Source organism: Lates calcarifer, linkage group LG3 (assembly GCF_001640805.2).
Source record: "Lates calcarifer isolate ASB-BC8 linkage group LG3, TLL_Latcal_v3, whole genome shotgun sequence".
In the NCBI taxonomy this organism is placed as follows: domain Eukaryota; kingdom Metazoa; phylum Chordata; class Actinopteri; family Centropomidae; genus Lates; species Lates calcarifer.
In genome coordinates this window covers 10524718-10540832 of record NC_066835.1, presented here as the reverse complement: position 1 = coordinate 10540832, position 16115 = coordinate 10524718, and the positions used below count along the sequence as shown (strand labels likewise).

The 16115-nt window shown below is 41.9% G+C and overlaps 2 protein-coding genes across 2 annotated transcripts; both read left to right on the top strand.

Annotated features, from left to right (window-relative positions):
• Positions 1-3: 3 nt before the first annotated feature.
• snrnp40 (small nuclear ribonucleoprotein 40 (U5)) lies at positions 4-6554 on the top strand. Its single transcript, XM_018697526.2, has 10 exons — positions 4-242; positions 1493-1622; positions 1732-1825; positions 2316-2481; positions 2720-2842; positions 4071-4191; positions 4292-4374; positions 4788-4849; positions 5857-5960; positions 6225-6554. The coding sequence occupies exons 1-10, from the start codon at positions 132-134 to the stop codon at positions 6272-6274; spliced, it is 1044 nt and encodes a 347-aa protein (XP_018553042.1). The 5' UTR covers positions 4-131; the 3' UTR covers positions 6275-6554.
• A 1165-nt stretch (positions 6555-7719) lies between these two features.
• Positions 7720-13534, top strand: nkain1 (sodium/potassium transporting ATPase interacting 1). The gene is made up of 8 exons (XM_018697523.2): positions 7720-8416; positions 8750-9167; positions 10067-10204; positions 10322-10402; positions 11246-11443; positions 11700-11760; positions 12999-13080; positions 13456-13534. The coding sequence occupies exons 2-8, from the start codon at positions 9114-9116 to the stop codon at positions 13463-13465; spliced, it is 624 nt and encodes a 207-aa protein (XP_018553039.1). The 5' UTR covers positions 7720-8416; positions 8750-9113; the 3' UTR covers positions 13466-13534.
• The last annotated feature ends 2581 nt before the right edge of the window (positions 13535-16115 follow it).

Here is a 16115-nt window from a genome sequence, read left to right as displayed (position 1 = left end):
GAAGTAGTTTCTCTCTGTTCTTCGTTGGTGTTACTCCGTTGGACGTCCCTCTATGAAAGACATCCGTTAATTTTTGTAAATCAAAACGTTTAAATTCAGCGTTTTTGCTGTCTCTTGTAGTCTAATCCGGGATGATTGAACCTAAGAAGAGAGTGGCCGACATGGCGGTCGTTCCTGCCGCCGTGAAGCGGCCCCGGACGGAGCTGGTGGCGGCGGCTCAGTCCCAGCAACTCGTGGCGATGGTACGGAAAGAATAACCTGGTGTAACCAGAAAAGTACTAAAGGAAACCTGTTAGTGGCGACCAAAACAAATACAATGTATTATTAATTTGTATTATTAACTTTATGAACTGTCCAGCCTCTTCCGAAGTGCACTAACAGGGCGGTGTTTTCACTTGTATAAACGGAACAGGGCTGCAAACTATACAGATCAGCAGAAAGAGAAAATAACAAACTCAAAACTAGCGAAAACTATGATGTGTTTAATTCACTTTCAGCCAAGCTGTGGTGGGACTGGCAAATACACTGATACTCTGAATGACTCTAATGCAATCATGGCAATTATATTTGACTTTTTTTTTTTTTTTTTTTTTTTTTTTTTTTTTTTTTTTTTTCAGATTTCTTGTATAATGCTTGAAAATGTATGTTGCAACTCACTATGATGAACATCAACTCGACTAGAACTTAAATAATATGTATTGCAAAACAGTAATTATGCTGTGAGGGGGCTATGTTATTGCTATTTACTAGTGCAGCCTAATACATCACTTGCAATAAATCTTTTTAAGGGAGTTTTAGAGATTCAGATGTATGTTCATTTTGCATGCTCTGCCTTCGGCTTGTACGTGACGCGTCACATTTTGGCTACAGCTAACAGTTATTGTCATTAACAAGTAATCTATTAATTATTTTCTCAATTTGTCAATTAATCACCTTCTCTTAAAACGTCAAGAAATTGTATTTTTGAAGTCAAAATAGTCAGTCAAAAATATTCAGTTTACTATTACACAGGGCAAAGGAAGGCAGCAACAATTGATAACCAAGAAGCAATAACTTGTAAATGTTTTGCTCAAAAGATGACTCTAATGAGATTTTGATTATCAGAATAACTGCAGATTAATTTTCTGTTAATCAACTAATCACTTAATTGTCTAACTTTTGCAGTCCTACCTCACATAAAATTCTATATGAGATTTTTTGCAGCTCTTGAAAATGCTGGCTGAAAATGAAAAGTCCTTGTTTGAGCTCTTATGAACATGTGGTCAACTGTGATAAACATCAACTGTACGTCTTCTCTAAACCAACATTATGAACTTTTACAATATATCCCCAGGGATTCTGGATCTTTGTGGCCAATATTGATATTTTAGAGCTAAGAAAATTGTATGAGAATGTTTGTTCTCTAACATAATGACACAGCCCTATAAGAACCCAGCCCCTAAACTCAGGCTCACACAGCTGCTATATGTGACTCCTGATGTGTCTCTTGCAGGGCCCCCCACGCAGCTCCAGCCTGCAGGCTCCCATCATGCTGATGTCTGGCCACGAGGGCGAAGTCTACTGCTGCAAGTTTCATCCCAACGGAGCCACGCTGGCCTCCTCAGGATTTGACAGGCTCATATGTAAGTTATTATCAATTAAACCACTCCAAACCCTACAGTTCTTATAAAAACTATTCATTCTCACAGTTTCTCTAAATAAATAGTTGTACACTGTGTGTCTTTGCTGTAGTGCTGTGGAATGTGTATGGAGATTGTGAAAATTATGCCACTCTGAAGGGCCATAGTGGAGCAGTGATGGAGCTGCACTACAACACAGATGGCAGGTACGAAGATCACTGATTAAGTGAAATGGCGTAGGCATGCTTTGGACAAAACTTAATATATTAATTAAAAAAATCATTAGCTTGAAATGAATTGTTTTGTATGTGTACACTTATTAAATTACTAGAAACACACAATCCTTGAACTTTTTGTAAAACAGTGATCAGAATGAAACATAGTTACATTAGCTGCAAATATTGATCTGTGGCAGCTTTCAATTGATAAATGTCTGTACCATTAACAGCTATCCATTGCTCATGTTGGTCTAAACCAAAGTACCAAGCAAATGTAACAGTTAATTCAAGTGTCTGTAAACAGTGAAGAGCCACAGACATCTACCATTTGTCAGCGTTTACTTGTTGGTTGAGATAATTGGTGAGACCCATGTCAAACCTGTGCTTCTTAATTCATGGTATAATCTGTCAGGCTGATAAATGTGTTTAGAAAGGACTGTTTTCTTTAATAGCCGTGTCTTCTTGCTGTGTATTTCAGTGTGCTGTTTTCAGCAAGCACAGACAAGACCGTAGGTGTGTGGGACAGTGAAACGGGCGAGAGGATCAAGCGTCTGAAGGGCCACACCTCCTTCGTTAACACCTGCTACCCGGCCCGCCGAGGGCCCCAGCTCGTCTGCACCGGCAGCGACGACGGCACGGTCAAGGTGAGAGTCTCAGCTGCCAGTTAGTTGAAATAAATTAAGAGACCTGTTTAGACACTGAATGACATTTAGTTGGAATTTTACCCTATTGGGTGTTTGGAGATTTAACCACAACACACTCGCTGGTCACAGTCTTGGGCTACAATCATAGACCTGATCCTAAATTTAGGGAAATCGTCACACGGTCCTGGTCTGATGGTTAAGATGTTAATGTCTTTGTATGTGTTTGTCTCCACGATAGCTGTGGGACATTCGTAAGAAGGGGGCGATCCACACTTTCCAAAACACCTATCAGGTGCTGGCTGTCACCTTCAACGACACCAGTGATCAGATCCTTTCAGGAGGCATCGACAACGACATCAAGGTACTGTATTTCAATGCAGAGAAGCTGGAAATGACACAGAACACCTACGCTCTGGGAAGTTGTGCATTAAAAATGATTACAAAAAATTTTAGTAGTTTAGTTAGTAGCTTCTAACTGTAACACATATACATACTGTAATTGGTGTGTGTTATACTAACTAAAAATCAATTATGAGTTTATCAACAACAGTAAACTGACAATGATAATTTAGTAATGGATGTAGCTGCTACCTGGGAACCACAATCAAACCAACTCAAATTTAATGTTTTTAATCTAAAGTAGGACAAACAACAGAGACAAACTATAAAAGGAATGATGCCAAAAGAAGCTGTACATTGTTGTCCCTGGCTGCTGTGTCCTGTTCCCCCTTGCTAACTGCAAGTTTTTCACTCTGCCTATCCTCACTGAACAATAAATAAATACTCCTCCTCTAATCCACAAAATACCACAGTTATGACAATAAAAGTACATTAAAAGTACATATATGCAATAAAAGTATACACACACACACATATATATGTGTATGTGTGTATATATATATATATATATATAAGTGCATTCCCCTTTTCCATCGTAACAGTGAACAAAAATGATTAACAAAACCTGATAAGACATACAGACTACATGTCTGAAACAAGGTAGAAACCGCACCATTGCTCTATAAGGAGTATAATATCAGGATCACTTCTGTCTGTGTTAAGCTCAAACATCTGGTGAAGGAGATTCATCTGGTGAGTTGGGTCATTGAATGTGCCATGCACCTTAACAAATAGAGCTAGTTAAAAAGCTGTAGTTGATAAAACACGCTGCATTTTAAATGCATTTGGTGTGTAAGTACTGCATTTAGGTTATTATCAGTGTGCTGTGAAGGTGCCTCCCTCAGGTGCTGCTACACTCATTGCTTCCTTTGTTTCGCTCTTGCATCTTTTATAATGATGTTCAAGAATCACGTTCATGCCTCGCTCTGTTACCTACAGCCTGCTGCAGGTTCCTCTGTGACTATGCAGCTGACGTGTCATGTTGTAGCGGGTTCACGTGTTGTAAGAACGTCGGTTTCTCTGTTTCCTTTCCCTCACTGTGACTCTCACCTCAATTACAACAACAGGTTTTTGTCCTCTGAATATGGATATGTATCTACAGCTCAAGCCTACTCTTTGCTCTGCACATATAGGCCTCTGTTGTTCCTTTTTTATAAACACTGTCAGGAGCTGTGGTTTGTGTTGTGCAGGTGTGGGACCTGAGGCAGAATAAGTTGATCTACAATATGCACGGCCACGGTGACTCTGTAACTGGACTCGCACTAAGCTCCGAGGGATCATACCTTCTTTCAAACTCCATGGACAACACAGGTGGGGCATGTGTATGAGAAATGCATTTCTTTCTCAGGCCAATACTCAATTTTTCTTTTGTTGGATCTTTCATTTAACTTTCATCTGTTTCCCTGTGTAGTGCGTATTTGGGATGTTCGACCATTTGCGCCCAAGGAGAGATGTGTGAAGATTTTCCAGGGCAATGTTCACAACTTTGAAAAGGTAACATCAATAACTTCCCAGCTGTCTTCATGAGCCAATTATTTTTACCATCCAGCAGAGTAGTTTTTTTTCTCCATGAGAGAGAGGGACCAAACATTCACTTTGTCCTAAAAAGGCATCACAGGACATCGCTCTCTGGCATGTAATAAACAGCACTTTGTCCTGTTACCCCTGTGAACTGTTAGAGTATAACTTTGTAAGTAAGTGACTAACAGCTGCAGTCCTGCTGGCAGAGTTTACGTCTGCTGTCCACCACATTTGTATGACCCTTTCATCCTCTCCCATCACTCTCTGCTGTCCTTCCTGATAAAGAAAATCTAATCTTTCATCTAATTATGGTAACTGGAGCTCACATGTGGAATGGCTGTGTCATGTTGCTAATGCGGTTTCTAACATCTGTTCCTGTCGCTCAGAATCTGCTGAGGTGCTCCTGGTCCACTGATGGCAGTAAGATCGCCGCAGGCTCAGCTGACAGGTGAGAAGGAACCACACACACATGCACACACTCACTAGCTAGAGGCCAAGGTATACTTTATTATCAGGTCCAGGGGAATTCCTGTTGTCACGGTGACTCCAGAGAGCCACCGTCCTGACGTCACCTCTGGGTTTGGCCCTCAGGTTTCACCAGCTTCTAGTCGCTCAAAGCATTTCTTTCATCTGTCTTTCTGAAAAAGTGAACCGTGTTCCAGGACTTTACGATCCATACTGTAGGATAAATGAGGATCTACTACAGGACTTTCTGTATTGTAGAATAAAACACAACTTTATTGTTCACCAGAGGGTAAAACTGTCTTTATCTTATTAAACATAAAAGCAGCAAAAGAGCCTACAACAACTGTCACTTGTTAAACAATTATTAATTTGTTACCATATAGAAAATGACAATCCAATGTATTAACTTCCTTATATTGTTGTAACTCAGTTTTTCTCACATATCTATAATATTCATCAACATTCTCTTCCGATGTCGTTTTCTAAACTTTTAGCTGTAATCTCTGCTGTCTCAAGTGTCTACACTCTCTGGTTCTCTCTGTCCTGCTGCTATTACAGCCACGTCTGCTGTCTCAAGGCGGACAGAGGCAAGGAAAATGTTCCTTTTAAGAGGCAGAAACGTCGTGCAGCACCAGGCTCATTTACCACTTTAGTGAGTGCTGTTTGAGTGGAGTGACAGGCCCTGAAGGCAGACTGAGAAGATTCAGAAAGATTATTGTCGGACAAGTGGGTAGAAAGCGGCTAAGACAGAACTCTTTCCAGGACTTTAGAAAAGAATGGACAGTGTGAGGCTGGCTGAGTTATTTAGTGACAAAATGAGGATCTACTGCAGGACTCTTACATCAGGGCTTATGGGAGGTGGTGTTCATTAACATAACTCAAACTTAACTTGTACATAATACATACATAATAATCTGTTTCACACGTCTCATTTTTGCACCGTCTCACATCAGGAGTCGCTCTTGTTATTGACTTTGTCTGTGTTTACAGATTTGTGTATATTTGGGACACCACATCACGTAGAATCCTGTACAAGCTGCCGGGCCACGCTGGCTCTGTCAACGAAGTGGCCTTCCACCCAGAGGAGCCTATAGGTGAGTCGAACAGCTGCCTCAGTCTCCGATTACAAGCTGTGGTACATGTAAGAGGAATGGAGCACAGATGTGTTAAGACCTGAGGAGCAGGTTCATTTATTTTTTTTAACTTGAAGATGGAAGATTGTTTTCATGTTGATGTGGTGTTTGCCAGATTTGTGGTCGTCACCCCAGAGTCTTATTATTTTATGTTCGATTTAAGTTGATGTTTGTAGTTACAAAAACATGACAACAAACAATAATCGTTGTTTCCTCTCCACACAGTGCTGTCTGGCTCCAGTGATAAACGACTCTACATGGGAGAAATTCAGTAGGATGTTTATGCGTGTAAACTTGGATGAGTATGTGTGAGTGTGTGCGTTTGTGAGTGTGTCTGTGCTGCAAGCCGGCGTCCCACCCTGTAAGTGGATGGGTGGTGATTGACAGTGGGTTAGGAGTCTCTGTAATTTTCATGTGCTTCAGCTCGTCTCAGAACAACCTCAGGACGTTGTGTTTAAAGTTTATTATGCTCAATCACAACAACCTCTACAGTGACGTGTTTTTTTTAGATTCTGATTTGTTTCCTTTTTAATAAACTTACAGTTTTCTGGAAAAGGTCCGATTCTTTTGTTATTATGGATGCTTTTCTGGGTTCAAAGTAATTTTACATGTAACTGGCTGCTGGTTTTATCCAGTATGAATGAGCAAACAGTTATGCAAAAATACAATAAGTCATTTTATGTATTTCATCCACTGTTATTCTCAAAGAAGCATTTTACCTTCTTAACATTTTTGACAGTGGTATTAACTAGTTCCTTTGAAAATGAGGGTTTATAAACGAGATGTATAATAAGACTAGAGGAGATCCATAGCTGGAGCTCAAACCAAGCAGCAGTATGTATGGCAGGATAACACTTTTCACAGGTTAACACATTAATGTCGACAAAAAGTTGAACTTTGATAAGAACACTGAGGTGATATTTGAGAAGGGACAACAGACTGTGTCTTCTGTGGAATTAAAACTTCATGTGGACATGAAGTTCATGTTGTTATTTGACAGATCTGTGTCTGCTCTGACCCTCTCACGTTTAAATGTGTGAAACAGGAATCAAATGATTAAATAATAGTAATAATAATAGTCAAAGTGGGCTGTAAAATGACTCGTGAGCAGCAGCAGCAGCCTTCCTTTGTTTTTAGCCAACAAATCACTCAAAAAGCAAAATCAGTTTTATTCAGGTCTGGACCATCCTCTTCTTCAGGACTCTGACATCTGCTCTCTGGTCTCAGATCTGGACTTCTATAGGAAAATTAGGTGAGGAACTTTCAAATTTGAATTTATGTTTATATAGTTCATACATCCTAGTCATATATATTATCTTGCTCTTTAGCTTATCCTTATTTCCATTCATTGTAGTTTTCTACAATTTTACAGTTTTTGACTAAATTGTTTCCACACTTTTAATATCTGTTCTTTTTGTTTAATGGTGTTTTTATATATATATATATATATATTTTATGTGCTTGATCAAAAGAAACACGTTTTGTAATAGTAAGAGATAAACTAAAATTATATTTTAATATTTAAAGAGAAGGGGTCATTGTTAAGAATGGCTACTATTACTTTTTAACCTCAAATATATGAATTAGATCAGGTTATTTAGCAATACAGAGTTATGACATGTGACTATAATTTATTTAGTTCAAAGTGAATTAAATTAGATAAATAAAAGAACAAATAGACAAATCAGAATAGACAAAGTAGTGTAGTTACAGTGCAGTCAAAGGGCGAACCAGCTTAAACTGTTTAACCTTTTTTTTTTTTTTTTGAAAATTCGGAAACGTGTGAGGTCCATGTGAGATTTGTTGTAGTAAACTGGTTCTAACATTAATGGTTTGATTGTCATATGGCCTTGCGATAACCGCCGAGGCGGTCATTATCTGCCGTTTCATCAGTGAAAGCTGACTTTTCTTATGTGAAGCTCAGTGTCTCAGTCTGTCGCACTGCTCGTGGTGAGTAGCTGAGATTAAACAACACTGTTAATTGTGATTTCTTCCGCTCTGAATAACCGCGGGCTGAGGAGACAAGCAGCACCGCGGGGCGAGCGCTCCCTCCTCGGGTCTGTATCCACTCTCTGCTGATAGTGAGAGGCGGTAACAGACTTTATTATTTTCGGCTGTCTGAACCTCCTCCACCACCGCGAGCCCCCTGTTTCTTTTGTGCTCCTTTTTTTTGAACGCCTCGCGGGGCTGCTGCTCGGCCGCGCGCACGCACGCGGGTCTGCAGAATCCATGCAGCTCCTCCTCGAGGGGGTCGCGGTGACTGAGAGCCCCCACCCCCCTCGTCTCTCTCTCTCTCTCTCTCTCCTCTCTCTCTCCCTCTGTCTCCCTCTCTCTTTCTTCCCCCCGGCTCCTCCTGCGCCCGATTGTTGACAAAAGACGCTGCTAGACGGAGCGAAGGAGCCCAGACCCCGGTACCGGTGAGCTTATCTGCCCGTTAACTTTGACTTCTTTCCCCCTGAACAGCTCGAGGAGGAGAAGGTCGGGACGAAAGGGCTGGAGGGAGTTGGGGAGGGGGGACGAAGACTCTTCCGCTCCTAGAAAACCGTGAGTCACAACGGGCTGCTTTGTGTCCGTAGCGGATTGGATGTAGCCAAACGTTAGCCGTGGTAGCACTGCGGGGTCGGTCCCCTCCTCCCCACCGCCCCCGTGTGATCCGGTATCATATGATGCTCATTTCTGTCTGTAGCCTAGGGCAGATTATGACAGCTTTCCGTCTCTCTTTGTGCCTTTGTGTGTCCCCTCTCCGGAAGGTGTGGCCGAGGTGATTCGGTTGTCGGTGGCGGTCGGACTGCAGCGGGCCGGTGTGAAGTGGACGCCCCCCCCTCCACACACACCCTCCTCCTCCCTCTCCTCTCCTCCCCTCTCCTCTCCTTCCTGAAAACCACCCGCGACTCGTATTTACCGACAAAACCAGCGGCCAAGATGGGTCACTCACTGTGAGTGGAAGCGCCAGACCAGCGTTGCAGGGGGAGGCGGAGGCGGCGGCGGCCTTGGGCAGGTCTATTCAGCTGGGAATGGTGTGAGCTGAGACGGCCAGGCAGTCTGGATCTGACCGGGGACCCGTCATTCCCCCGGAGCCTCCGCGGCTCCAAGCCGCGTCCTGAGCCCTCCAAGATGGGGAAGTGCGACGGCAGATGCACGCTGCTGGTGATATGTTCACTGCAGTTGGTGAGTGTGTACATAGTGTATGTGTGTGTGTGAGTGTGTGTGTGTGTGTATGTGTGTGTACGCGCGCGGACAAAACTGCCTCTCTACTCACTCACCATGAAGATATAATTAGAGCAGCGTGCTACAGACCCGCACATTGTAATCAGACATTTTTGTCCGGCCTCTCTCTACAGTCACACTAAAAGGCTTTGAGCTGCAGCTGCTGGGGTGCCATGCCACATTACAGGCGAGGGTGTGTGTGTATCTTTGAAGCAGAGGGAGCAGGGCAGGGGGGGCGCTTTGGTGTCAGGGTGGTCTGCATGTCTGGGTGATAGCCCCATTCTGGCAAAAAACATGTGAATGTTAAGCACAAGGGGGGACAAGGAGGCCCTGTTCACCATCTGGTCTCCATTCTGGAGTTAAAGTTAGCTGTTCCTTGTGCCCACAAATAGCTTGAGACTATTCCTCTAAAATGTAATAAGTGTGTAATATGAGACAGCATCAGCTATTCCTGTAGTGAGCTTGATGCAGGGATGAACAGCAGCAGTGTGAGGGCTGGTTTGTCGAGGCTATTGTTTGCCCTGGCTGATGAGTTGTTGTGTTGCAGGGGGATTCGGGCCCATAGATTCTCATTAGTTTGGGGGAGCTTTTAGGGGGTGCTCCTCTTTTACAGTCACTGGACTGGCTGGTGCTCCAGGCAGTTACCATGGAAACAACTGCGGCAGACCTGTGTATGTGTGTCCCTGTCACTGTCTCTGTCTGTGTGTGTGTGTGTGTGTGAGAGAGAGAGAGAGAGAGATCTCTTGTGTGTGTTGTGTGTTGTATTAGCATATATCCTCATTTGCGACCGTCTGTATACACATTCCTCTTATGTATGTGTGTGTTTATGCAACCTCCCCTCCCCTTCCCCTGCCCCCTAGGTGGCAGCCCTCCAGAGGCAGGTGTTTGATTTTCTGGGTTACCAATGGGCTCCCATCCTGGCCAACTTCCTGCACATCATGGCCGTCATCCTGGGCATGTTCGGCACTGTGCAGTTTCGCTTCAGATACCTCATCTTTGTGAGTATACCCATCATCTTCTGATAATGTCACAGCCCCTCTTTACTCTGAATTGATAAAGCCTGTGTGTGTAGTTACAGTCGCACAGAAACTGATCTCTGTGTTTGTCTGACATAGTATGCAGTATGGCTGGTCCTCTGGGTGGGCTGGAACTCCTTCATCATCTGTTTCTACCTGGAGGTTGGAAACCTGTCTCAGGTAAGCTCTGTGTGTTCATACTTGTGGTTAAGCGTGATGCTTTTACAACTTGGATATTTGTTCTAATTAGAAACACTCTCCTCATTAGTGCTGGAATGATTAATCCCTTTGTTGACAGAATATGAATTGCTAACAGTTTTGATAATTATTTAAGTCACCTCTTACAAAAGCACTGTATGTATCTACAACAGAGCTGAAACAAATAGTCAGTCAATCAGTCAATTGAATAATTAGAACAGTTATTCAGCAACTTCTTATAATAATTATGATAATCAATTTATCATTAAAGTACATTTTTAAGAAAAAATGCCCAAAGTTCTGGTTACATCCTCCATTCTGGTTGTGAAAAGTGTGAATATTTTCTGTGTTTCTCAGGCTTCTGTAACACTTAACTTAATATCTTTTGTTTTTGGACCTTTGTTTGGATAAAACAGACATTTGTGGATGTCATACTGGACTCTGGGAAACTGTGATGGACATTTTTAACTGTTTTCAGGCATTTCTAAGACCAAACAATTTATTGACAAAATAATCAGTGGATTAATTGATGATGAAAAGTTAATTCCAGCCTTAATTTGAACCCCTAGAAGTCATGTTTCATGCAAAATTGTCAAACATTCTGTGTTTGCAGCTTCTTAAATGTGAAAATTTACTGTTTTTCTATGTTGATATTGTTGTAAATTGATGTCATCTTGGGCTCAGGGAAACTGTGATGAGCATTTATTGACTTAACAGTTAATTGATGATTTGAAAACATAATCAACAGAGGAATCTGCAACAAGAACAAGCGTTAGTTGTGGCAGCTCTTTTCTGAACATGTGTATGTACATGTGTCTGTCACAGGACAGGGACTTTCTCATGACATTCAACACATCTCTCCATCGTTCGTGGTGGATGGAGCACGGCCCTGGTTGCCTGGTAACGCCAGTGCTAGACTCTCGCATGGCCCCCGATGACCACCATGTCATCACCGTCTCTGGGTGTCTCCTTGACTACCAGTACATCGAGGTGTTGAGTTCAGCCATTCAGATCCTGTTGGCAGTACGTATCTGACACACACACTCCGACAAATAATCACACATTTTCTTTTACATTCATTTGGCTTTATTACAACATCACACACACACACAGCTAAAATTTTCTATGTAAAAATCACTATGCTCTGTTTTACTCTGCTGACCCTCAACCTTCTGCTAATACATTTTCTATGAAATACCAGGCAGATACTCTTAAGTCAGCAGTGACTCAGCCTGTACAACAACAATTGTCTTATTTCTGACCATCTCCTCTCTAACAGCTCTTTGGCTTCGTGTATGCCTGCTACGTGAGCAAAGTCTTCCAGGATGACGAGGACAGTTGTGAGTGCTTTTGTCTTCTCCTAAAAGCTTGTTGATCCTCTTTCAGGGCCTCGTTCAGCCGATTGCGTTTACTTTTGTCACACTGCTGGAGAGGGGCTTTAGTGTTAGCGATCCACAGCTTTGGATGTGAGTGCCGTTAGCTCATTGTTTTCTCGTGCTTGAGTCATGCTGAGCGATATCACCACAGAGGATTCCCTCTGGGTGATCTTAGCGCTCCATCTGTGGGAAGTATTAGAGATGTCTGCCGGAATATTCCCACCATCGGAGCGCCCGTCTGTCCGCTGGCTAGTGCTTGTCTGTCAGCTCCGGTGTGCCATCTGTGTGTCTGAATGGTTCGTCTCCTCATGTGCCTCCCGTGAGTGTTTTACTCTCTCTCAGAGGAGGAAGTTAAGTTATGTAGTTACAATATGACACCATAAGTTTGATTTCCTGTAAGAGCATGGGTGTGCTGCTGTGTCAGGGTTATATGGAGGGCATAACATAGTGGGAATGATGAAATCACAATGACATGAAATATCAATACTTTTTATTGATACGTGAATAATATATCCTGACTGATGCTGGATTTTTTAGGCCTATATTGCTATTGATATTTGAGAGTTTAAAATATGATAATGTATTCTATACCATAACATAATATAAACAAACATCTTTGACAAACATCCCTCAAAAAAAATTTTTTTTAAGAATTGTGGCCAATATATGTAGAAAGTGAGCCATTTTACATTTGAAAAATAAACTTGTGTCAACTAAATAATAATAGCAACAGATTTTTTGCTACATACACATCAACATGTACACCAGATGCCAATATTCATCCATTCATTTAACTAATACAAATCACAGGTAAACATTCAAATGTTAGATCTTGCCACAAAATGAAGTTATGGTTGTTCACCTAATCCTAACCTGTGGTCCATGTCTCCACTGTTGTAGAGCATGAAGGGCTTTTTTCTTTTTTCGGCTGGCACCACATAAAAGTTTGTTCCTCCGAATCGATTGAGAAAGATTAGAACAATGTATCCATGACATAGAGGCAGTGAGAAAGATGATGTATTGTGTGTATATTTACAGTGTTATAAAGGTATACTGAAAGCATTATGATACCATCTGATGCCTTAATAGATTTTCATGTCAAAACAGAACTTGATCTTGAAATACAACACTTTGTTAAAAAGAAAGGAAAAAAAGGGACAATGGAATGATGTCATCTCTTCTCTTTCTCTCTCCTTTTGAAGTTGATTTCATCGGTGGCTTCGACTCTTACGGCTACCAGCCTCCTCAGAAGTCCTCTCATCTGCAGCTGCAGCCTCTTTACACGTGAGTTACAAATATATCTTTCCTCAAGTCTTTTTGATCTTATTCTCAGACATTTTTCTTTCAGGTTGTACTCAAGTAATTTAGCACTGCACTTCCACAACACTGGGGGACTCACAAGAGAGAGATTATTTTAAAAATGGACAAAAGTGGTGCTGAGATATCCTGACTTTTAGTCCCAAGTTTGGGTCAAGCTCCAGAAATGCAGCAACCTTTGTTTACATAAATGCTCGGTTCATTTAAATCCCACACCCCTAAACTGAACCTCATGTGTAAGACAAGGGAGTGCCCCTTTCTTGCAGTTAAATCAAAGTGCAGTTTACTCTAACATTGATGTCTTATGGTATAAATCCCCGTTTTTTCCCCTCTGCCTCCCAGGGCTGGTTAATTGTTGGTAGCGCCCCCTTCAGGCCAAACCCTGACGGCGTCACTGTGGATGGAAAGCGGCGGTCGCCCCTGATTACACTCACTCTGTGTGTCACAGTTTACCCGAGGAATGGACTTAACCCCACCCAGAGGGAGAGACGTCTGTGCGTGTGTGCATGTGTGCTTGTGTCTGAGAACGAGAAATACGGCCCTGATTAGAATGTACAGTGCTCAGGGAAGAACCAGCATGCCAGGTGGTACGATGAGACGAAGGTGAGGCAGGAGGCAGGGGAGGGCAGGTACAGAGAACAAGAGCTGGGGACACCTCCGTCAAATCACCAAGGACACACTTCACTAAACTGCCAGCTCTCAACAACACTCCCACAAGTGTGTGTGTGTGTGTGTGTGGTGTGTGTGGTGTGTGTGTGTGTGTGTGTGTGTGTGTGACTGTCTTAACTCTACAGGACTAGCTGGTGCTTTGTGGTTGCACCCTGGACTCTTACCACGCAGTGCCCTCGTGACTTTTTGTTTTTTTGGGGGGTTGCTTATGTGTGTGTGTGTGTGTGTGTGTGTGTGTGTGTGTGTGTGTGTGTGTGTGTGTGTGTGTGTGGGGGGTGAGGATATGGGTGGGGTCACATGATAAAAAGAGGCACGGCTCGTACCTGTTGTCGTTTTAGAATGTGGTGATGTCAAACTAGAGCAGTCTTATGATTCCCGTTCCCAAAGCCATCTCCCCTTCCTCCCGTGCAGCTTTTTACTCTACAGCCTTGGCTTGGTGGGGTGGAAAGGGTCAGCTGCTTAAAGGATCAGGCTGCCAGTATTTTAGGAATTTTATTACTGTAAAAAAAAATCCTGTGAAAAGACCAAAACCAAGAATGCTTTAGTCTGTATCTTAGTGATTTTCAGAGTTTCACCGTTTGTGTCTGAGCCTCAAACCTGTTTGCTTTAGGAGAGGTTAAAAAAAGAGTCACAGAAATATATTTTAATATTTAGAAAAGGCTGAATAATTTCCTAAAACATTCTAAGCAATGTTGCTCAAACAGCAGTAAATAGCGCATTTGTTGGGGACTATTTTCAGCTGCGGATATGAGTATTTACAGCAGCAGGACGGCGTATGTGGGATCTCCCAAAAAATAATAGTTTTGGACAACAATAGAGCTCTATGGCAAAGAGACAAAAGCTATATCAGGCTTTGGCAACACAGACTGTACTGGTTTGTTGCATCAATTCATTGCTCATTTTGGTCTTTTCATTGGATTTGTTGACAATAAGACAAATAGAGTGTATCACCAGACTTGTCCTTTACATTTCTGGGGTGCTACAAATATCAAGTCAAATGTCCAGTGCTAGGATAATTAGTTATCAGGAGAATAAGTTCAGCCAACTGTACATGTGATATTGTCAATTAGGGATGCAGATGGCTTTGGGATCAGGCATTAGTGTGTCTATGGGGGGGAGGGTGGGGGAGCAGTGGGGATACTGTGCATGTAAATAACCAGCCAATGATTGTTTTGTTGGTTCCATTTAGAAAAGGGGGGTTGCATTAGGGGGTGGGTGGGACCGGGGAAGATGGGTACACATCAAAGTTTTTCTTCATACCTGTTTCTCTTGTTCTCTCTTTTTGGATATCCTCATGCTGCCCTCTTTTAACCCATCTACAGCTAATTCTCCCCCATCATCTTGCTCACTAACTACATACACCCCTGCAGCTCACTCGCTGGTCTCCACTGGAGCGTGGCGATGAAGGAGAGGAAAATATGTCATGAGCGTGCACGGTGACATGCTCTGAGTAGTGTTTTTTTTTTTTTAGTTGGGATAGGAGACAGGAAGAGGGAAGGAGGGGGACAGGTATGAGGTGAAGACCTTATTGGGTGTAAGGTGAAGTTTGAAATAATAAAAATACACTTTCTACATTAAATGTGACTACTCCTGTCATCTGTGGACACACACGGTTTGTCTCACCGGGAGTCATCTCGTGCTTAATAAGTTGAGTGCTTTCATTCCTTGTTTTGATCACATTACATTAATATTGGGATTATTGCACAGAATTATATTTTTGTCAGATTAGTTTAGTAGATAATACAAATGATGCACTCTGGTGAACTGACATTGTACAATGAGGATTTGATTTGTCAAAATAATGTGATGTACTGTATGGAGAGCCTGACAGAACAGAAGTATCTCTATGATACTCACAGAGGAACTTATTTTATTCCCGCAGTGGTAAAGAGTGAGCTCATTCTGAGTCTTTAAGTTCAGGTCATTTTAATGGTATTAACTGATACTGTGCAGTCATAATTAGATTGCCAAAGTAATTTCACAGATCTGCTCTGACAAAAATCACTATGGCATTCATAAGTGATTTCTTGTATTCTTAGTCTATAATTGTAAAAATGACCTAACATTCGCTTCTAATGATACCATAATGTTACAGTGTAATAATATATTACTAAGGGTTTTACACAATAATAACAAAACATAATACAACAAATAACATTAAATCTGAAAAATAATACAGAAAAGTGAGTATAAACTATAATTTTACAAACTTCAAGCTGTTTAATGTATTAATGTATTATATTGCTGCACCATATGAGGATGTTTAGCAGTCTATCCTATAATTTCCATATTATTACCATAGATTAGAGCGTCCGTAATCTACTGTATCCGCA